Genomic DNA, 8,314 nt, shown 5'->3' on the forward strand with positions numbered 1-8,314 from the left:
GATCGCTGGAACTGAAAATACAGAAACACAAATACAACGTGAAAGAGAAAAGAGATTATCATCAAATCACTGAGAGAGAGGATCAACAGGGTAGATCTAAATCTTGGTTGAACTCACTCCAACCAGATTCCATCATTTCTTGGAACCATTTAGCTGAAATGTTTTTAAAAAAGTATTTTCCTCCCACCAAGAATACTAAGTCCATAAATGAAATATGTTTTTTTTTCAAGAAATAGATGATGAAACAGTTTCTGATGCATGGGAAAGGTACAAAGAAGTGTTGAGAAAATACCCTCATCACGGCATTTTCTACTACATTCAACTAGAAACATTTTAGAATGGTTTAACAACCATTGCTAAAACTTGATGTTACTACAGGAGGGCCTTTTACATATAGTGCATACAATGATGGTTATGACATTTTGGAAAAAAAAAATATACTAATGATAGGCATTATTTTGATCCAAGAGTAATTGAACATAAGAAAGCATTAGGAGTTCATTAACCTGATCCATACACTGTTATGCAAGCATAACTACATCTATGGCTAATATGATTATAAATATGACTACTATCCCTAGTGTGCAAGTTGTGGATGCTATAACAAATCCTTCTGAGTTACCTGTGTTAGTGTGTGTGTTGTGGAGACAATCATTTGTATGACAATTATCCACAAAATTTGGAAATGTGTGTTATGTCAATAATATGGGTCATGCTTATTCTCAAACATATAATTTTGGTTGGAGATAGCACCCTACCTTTTCTTGGCTTAAACCATCTTTAAATCCTCAGACAGTTAAGAAAGCTACATCATCCATATCATACTAGCAAAATACCAGCAACACCAGTACCAATATCAGTAGAATCAATCAAACCAGTACCAAAGCAGTCAATAACACTCTAACCAAAACTATTTTCAAGACAGTAAATCAACTCCTCAGACAGCGTCGACATCATCTTTGGAAGCTATGACGAAAATTTTCATTAACCAAATTGTTGATCCAAACTCTGTCGATGATTTGATGATGACATTCCATATTTAGTAAAAAATATGTGTTCTATTTTTGTTCAGTTTCAGCAATCATCACTGATTTTGTTCAATGATCGCTGAATTTGTAAACTTCTCAAAGAACAACTATTCCTCAAAGAAAAAACTCAAACCAAAGGAACCTTTAGCCAGGGCCGGGTAGAGACCAAAGATCTTGAATGACCGATTTAGCAGAACAACTAAAAAGATAAAGAAGTATTGTTAATATCTCCAGGATGTCGAAGAAGTAGCTAAAAATAGAGATATAAGAGTTCATGATCTGAAGTGGATTCAATGATAACAAGAATGTCAAATCTAACCAAGACTTAGCGAACACTAAAGAACCCTCGACATGAATCAATGTCAACGATTAAATGAAACTTGCTTTGCAAGATTAGTTTTTGTCTTATCTGATATGCACAAAAGGACAACCCTATACCTTACACAGAAAGGTACATGTACAGAGTTATTTATTGTCTCCAAACGTACTTATTAACTTTGTAAAAGTCAACTGTTCATTTGCGGTCAAAATCCTGTATTTCTGAAGACACAGGGCAAGCTCTCAAATAGAAGTCTGCCATGTAGCTTGTACTCTCTGACTTACATTTAATACAATGGGTATAAATACTGAGAAGACTCCTCTTCTCAAACTCTCTTCTCTCTTGTTCTTACTTTCTTTGTGCATCTTCTGTGTGATTCTTAAATTGTTTAGATTAAGTTTTAACCTTATCTTTTTCTGCAACAATCTGTAAAATTATGTATTGATCTTCTTTAATCAATAAATGAATTTAAAAATTGAAAATTTGTGTGTTTGTATTCAACACCCCCCTAAATTGTTACCTTTAAAACTCTTGTAGATCCGTTTAGAACCAACACAAACCAAAGCTTCCATGAGATGTCTTGAAACTCAAATGAGCTAACTAGCTTTAGAAGTAAGAAGTAAACCTAGTGGATACCTCCCTAGTGACATTGAAACACCAAAAAATAGAGGCAAAGAACAGGTTAAACTTGTAATATTGAGGAGTAGAAAGGACTTGATTGAAAGTAGTAAGAAACATGTGACTATGTTTGATCCTTAAACTGACAACAGTGCTACAACATCTCTCCTAGTCACTATTGTAGCATCTTCATAATCTAAGCCTAGGGTTTGTAGAGACCGTGAATTGGTTATGCATTTCTTATACCAGCCTCTATAGCCACACCATCCACCAAACTCTACCACCTAGATTTGGATTTTCTTCCAAAAAAGAATAATATGTTAATTAGACCATAAATGCAAATCAAAAACATCAAAACCCATATTTATACAATTCTAAATCAGAAACATTGAGACCCAAATTTATAGAAAAGTATTTAAAACCCAGGTTTATAGAAAAACATTCACTAGAAAATTTTGGACCAAAAGTGGTGGTGATGGTCGAAAACCAGAAGATGTTGAAACACCTATAGCAAAACCGTTTGTTTCAAAACCAAAGAGGGTCGGAGAAGCAGAGGGGTTTGAACATCCTCTTCGGCCATTGATTTTTTAATTAAAGAAATCGTATAACAAGGGTTTTAGCAACGATTTTTGTCGTTGATAAAATTCAATTCATTGTCACAAACGGTTTATAGAGACGATTTGTCGACGTGATAGCTTCTTGCTAAAACATGTCGTCGTTAAAGGCACATCGCTGAAACTCATTTTTCTTTATAAGACTATTTATTCTCTTGAATTCATTGTACATATATGTATGTTTGTATGTGTGTGTGTGTGTGTGCATATATACAGAGGAGGGGGGGGGGGGRGGTTCAGGCAAAACCCCTAAAAATGAAAAATTGAGGAAAACTCTGGTAACCATTCATATGGACAGTTTGCACATGTGCATACAAGTAGTTCAAATTGCTTCTTGGTTTTTAGAACATGCACATGTGCATCCCAGACAAATTGCATACAATTACTTATATGCATTTGTGCATACCATCGAGATGAACAATTACTAAGGTTTTCCACAATTTTTCATTTTTGTACGGTTTTTCCCTGAATCTGGCCCTATATGTGTATGTGCGTGTGTGCATGTGTGCGTCTATTTACTTTTACTATATTATAAAACATCATTTCATGTTCTTAAAAAATATTTTAAAATATCAAGTTTACGAATTATTATAGCATACGTGCAACTTCTTAAAACTCAATCTTTAGATGTTATAAATTTATTTTGATGAACATGATCAAATATAATATAAGTATTAAGTCATCCTTATATAGAATAATGCATAAAACGGATAACCAACTTGATTTTTTTTTTACTTTTTCAAAACCACACAAAAATATAGAATAAAATATGAGGGATAGAAAACAAAACGAAACATGAAACAATACTAGGAGTTCGAGTTCTCAGTTTTAAAATTGACAAAGTATCGAATTGCAATTGTTTGAATTGATAAGTTCTTTCAAAAACTTTTATTTAAATTTTTTATAATATATATTATATAGATATATAAAAATTATTTACAAGATCTAGTCGCACGCAAAAGATGACCTATGTTATAAGGAGAAGTCAACAACATCATTTTCTTTTATTTAATTTATAGAAATAAGTTATTTATGATCTTTAAAGCAATAAAATAAATATGAAATTGACATTGTTATCTATTACTGTAGGAACGATTTAAATATGTTTCCATCAATTATTTATGACTTGCGATCTACACACTAATAACATATCATAAATGTCAAAATATCCAATGAGATTGCAGTGCATTGATCACATTAATAGCTTGAAGATGATTTTCTTATATTCTATGGACAAATGTTGACATATATATTCTTATATACATATATATATATATATATATATATATTCTTCAACACAAATCTTGATGAATAAAAGACCTAATTAATGTTTTTGTATGTATTTCCTTTTATCTCCACATATTTCTATATAGTTGCAAGAACATATTTTGCTAGGGATTTGTTTACTTATCAGTCCATACACAAATATATGAATGAAGAAAATAGTTTGAGGCACACATATACATGAAATGAAGAGTATATCTTTGTTGTACAAATATTTGAATGGAGAGTATAGTTTTCTGCAATCTGCACATGTGATTAGTATAAAAACAAAGAAATTGGAAGTTTAGATTTAGAAAAAATGTGCAGAAAATTCAATTACAAAAAATCAACTAGGATAAATATACAACTTGAAAAACCATCATTCTGAGGAGCAATCATGTCCAAAGATCATCCAACTTGTATACACCATCTAGCTTTAGCATCGATTTCTTTGTTAACAAATAAAATCGTTAAAAAAACCATTTGCAAATATTCAAGACCTATTTTCGGCCTTTTTCTATTTGAAAATGTATAAAAATTGCAATAACATTAAACCTTATTTTTGTAAATCAGTTTTGTGAATTCTTTTTCTTTTCTAAAATCGTTACATCAGATGTTCCATTTTCTCAAGATTTTCTTTACTGTTATCTAAAAGGTGCAACAACGTGTACATATATATGGGATGGTCTGAGGTACAATTTTAGACAATTATAGATTTCAAACCACAATTCTGATTGGTAAATTTGAGTTTATGAAAAAATGGGATTTTTATTTCCAGAAATACACTAAACGCGCCATAGAAGGAGAGTGTGGGGATGTTCCCAAAACTTCATGATTGCATATTTTAATGCAATGATCTCATCCTTTTTTTAATGAGTTCTCAAGGACACAATCACATCAAGTGTTATTTGTCTATCCAAGAGTCCATAACCTTATATATTTATTTAACACTATTTTTCTAGAAGTTCTTTTTAATTTAGAGTGAAAAAAGAGCATAAAATCTACCTAAATATATAAAGAAATCATGAGGGGATACTATTTTATAGTATATCTAAATGCAATCTGATATCCAGCGATGCAGTAATTAATGGGGTATTGAAAAGCTTTAAAAAGGGGACCAGCTTGGGGGAGATCTCTCTATCTTGTGTATTTCTTTTGAAAGAGTTGAAAGAATTAAGAAGAAAGAGAAGTGCGAATTTGAAGGGATCATAAACAAATCTTGAAGATGAATTACTTTCGGGATGCTGCAGGAAATGAGAGATCTGTAGGAGGATCATCGTCAAGAAAAGGGAAAAAGAGTAATTCAGACAAGCCAAAGCAACCCCAAAGAGGCCTTGGTGTGGCTCAGTTGGAGAAGATCAGACTCCATAGCCAATTGGGGTTTCATCCAACTAATCTCCATCCACAGGTATGCATCTTCAATTCTCTCTCAACCTGCAGGCAACATTGGTCAAGTTTGGGTTTGAGGTTTCATGGGAAGAGTTGAATGCCAGACCTGTGGGTTCTGATTAAAATGATTGGACCATCATGCCTCATCAGGGTTCAAAGCCTTTTAGCTTTGAGACTAGGATGATTTGGACTTGAGTTCTAGTTGACTGACTAGACCACACCTTAATTAGGGTTCTAGGTTCTCATTTCTTGTTGAATATTTTACAATCGAATGTATGTATATATATATATATATATAAATGCAGGAGGATATAAGGATTCCAACTGCCTATTCGCCATCATCATCTTTCTCATACACTTCACCATCGCCAACTTATAATACTCCACAAGGACAACAAAATATCATGGTGTGTGCTAATTCTAATGCTTTATAAACAACTCCTATATATGACGAAACCAACATTTTAAAGTCCTGTTAGTTGATGATATTTAGCCCTAGGATACTATCATTAATTGCCATTGCTAGATGGAACACTACTAGTTTAGGTCATCACTTAAATTGACCACAGTTTTGCCAAAAACTGTTATTGATCGACCTATTTTTGGTATACCCTTTTCAAAATTCTTTAAATTTACCATTGCTTTGCAGATGGGAATGGGAGAACTAGAAAGATCAAACATGGTATATGGTCTATCACAGCCTAGCGGTGACCCGAGGTATAATGTTTTCCATTATCTATTACCATGTTGATCATGTTCTCCCTCTTGTCTAAACATGTTGATATATACATTCATGTCTCAAAGTGTTTTTTTTAATTCGGTACGTGATACTACGTATGACTAAGGCCACTTGGTGTCGTAAATGTTTGATCAGTTTATTGTCGCTAAAATATTCCTACTTCATAATTTTGTACTTATTCGACATTGAAATGAACTTTTTCTCGAGCATTTTATTTCCAAGTATTGATCTCTGTAAACCTACCACCATATTGGAAACAGATGGAATGCAAGCAATCCGATGTTTGAGGCTGAACACTTTGCACAACCAGGAATAACTAGACACCTCTTTCAAATAGAAGTAGAGGTAATTAAGTGCATATGCACATGTTGATTAGTCTGTATTATCTACATAATACATAATAGAATGCTAGTCTTCTGCAGCACTAACAGTTAATCTGTGTCTGTATATTATTGATCATACGTAAAGGACTCGCTCAGGAAGAAGAAAAGGAGTGATTCAATGGGGTCAAGCAGTCAGAATTCAGATTCAAATGGCAGTCAAGAACTGGATTTGGAGCTAAGACTTTCGCTTTAACTAAATTATAAATTATTCGCAAGGGTGCGAAACGGTGTAAGAGTTAACATCCTCTTCTTGTTGGCCCATAAATTCAAAAGAAAGCAAAACTGGTCGGAAATTCCCAAGTTCTGGATGCAAATAATCAAGATCATTAATCTAATTTTGTGTTTTTTATGGGTTGATGATGATCGTACGTTATGCATCTACAGTGCACATTTTCATTCAAATAGTGTACATATTTTCACTATTGATTTCTCAACAAATACCCTATTCAATATTGAAATTAATGCTTCATTTGTCTCAAAAAGTTTTTATCCAATTTGAAATTTGTACTGAATATGCATCTTTTTGTAGAAAGTTGGTAACTATGAGCTGAATATGATCCATATATATCCAATTTTTTTCCCTTTCACGTGATTCATGAGTTATAAAGCGTTTTCTAATCTCACTTTATTAAAGGGACATAAAAGAGAAATGGTTAGATTAATATAATCCTAGAAGTTGGTGCTTTTTGGAGAATAAAGCTCTCTAAACACAAAAAAAAATTAAGGGAAGTTAGCATTCTTCAAAATAAGGGCTAGGGTCATCAACTTGTGTTACATAAAGAAAACTGGCAATGATGATGATATCCGTCGGTAATCCCTCCAACAGACCCGGTTACCGACTATTTTCTGACAGCCCACAAACAGCCAATGGATTTCCGAAACCCTGTGCCTTTTTCGCAGATGTCTCTCCGAGAGACACACTTAGTGGTGGATTTGCGAACACTAGGTTTACTGATGGATTTCCAAGAGACAAACTTAGCGACGGATTTCCAAGAGATTATGTTACTGGTGGATTTTCGAGAGAGATTGTATTAACGATCTCCAAGCCTTCATTAGATCACCGACAAAAGACACACCGAAGGATCTCCGGATGACACATTTACTGATGGCTAATTTCTCGGTAATCCATCAATACTACTTGCATTTTAAACAATTTAAATTATTCTTATCTTCCGGTATAAATACACATTTCCCTTATAAGCGTCAAACAAAATCTGTTATGTACAAAAACCATTCGACCAAAATTATCGTACAACTTAGTTGCAGATACTAACTCTAGAAGGGGGAGGGGCGCAGGGCCAACATTGTCTCAGGCTAATCTGGAAAATCATGTCCTCATACGTTTGCATATTGATGGTTATTATGGTATTTTAGAAGAACATGAAAATAGTTAAATTACGTAGAAATGACATGTGATTTTAAACCAAGGGTCAACGTAAAGGTGTGTAGGCGACTATGTGTAGGCGACGTGGCTCGCAACCTTAGGTGGCAGCAAAAGTCGTGTGGATCACATGTTGATTTTACACGTTATTCTAGTATAAAAGCAAATGTGACTCGATTGTTTTTCATATTCTCTTATTTACTTAATATTCTAGTATGAACCTGACTATATATAGGGTTGAGTTCACATGAGACCATTTTCGTGAGATCTGTAAAACCCAAAATTTTAATTTTAATTATATAAAAAAAAATTAAATATATATATATATATACGAGTCTTTAAATATATAATTTTTAGTTATTAAATCTATTTGAAGTGTTAAAATATTTATGTGATTAGTTGAAGAAATAATTATTGAAATCTTAAACTTAGAAATRACCAAAGTTGAAATAAAATGTTGATTTAGGGGTAAAAAGTGTAAGCCTTGTTAAAATAGTGAAATCAGGGGGTTAGTGGTAAATGTCAGAAAGTTTTGGGGGACAAATGTCATCTTTTCAAAGGACGAGGGACCTGTTTTGCC

General features: G+C 33.0%; 1 protein-coding gene and 1 non-coding gene across 3 annotated transcripts; one reads left to right on the forward strand and one right to left on the reverse strand.

Annotated features, from left to right (window-relative positions):
- Positions 1–197: 197 nt before the first annotated feature.
- LOC112508387 lies at positions 198–306 on the reverse strand. Its single transcript, XR_003068759.1, has one exon. It is a non-coding gene; the product is annotated as a small nucleolar RNA R71 (small nucleolar RNA).
- Positions 307–5,020: 4,714 nt separating this feature from the next.
- Positions 5,021–6,774, forward strand: LOC112507945 (protein SPEAR3-like). Of its 2 annotated transcripts, XM_025112701.1 has the most exons (5): positions 5,021–5,250; positions 5,537–5,638; positions 5,881–5,948; positions 6,231–6,315; positions 6,439–6,774. In XM_025112701.1, exons 1-5 carry the CDS (start codon positions 5,068–5,070, stop codon positions 6,544–6,546), a joined length of 546 nt encoding a protein of 181 aa, XP_024968469.1. In that variant the 5' UTR covers positions 5,021–5,067; the 3' UTR covers positions 6,547–6,774. The 2 variants fall into 2 exon arrangements, with proteins under 2 accessions (XP_024968469.1, XP_024968470.1); XM_025112702.1 differs by lacking the exon at positions 5,537–5,638.
- Positions 6,775–8,314: the final 1,540 nt, after the last annotated feature.

The sequence above is a fragment of the Cynara cardunculus genome (assembly GCF_001531365.2).
Source record: "Cynara cardunculus var. scolymus isolate 2C chromosome LG 2, CcrdV1, whole genome shotgun sequence".
Lineage (NCBI taxonomy): Eukaryota > Viridiplantae > Streptophyta > Magnoliopsida > Asterales > Asteraceae > Cynara > Cynara cardunculus.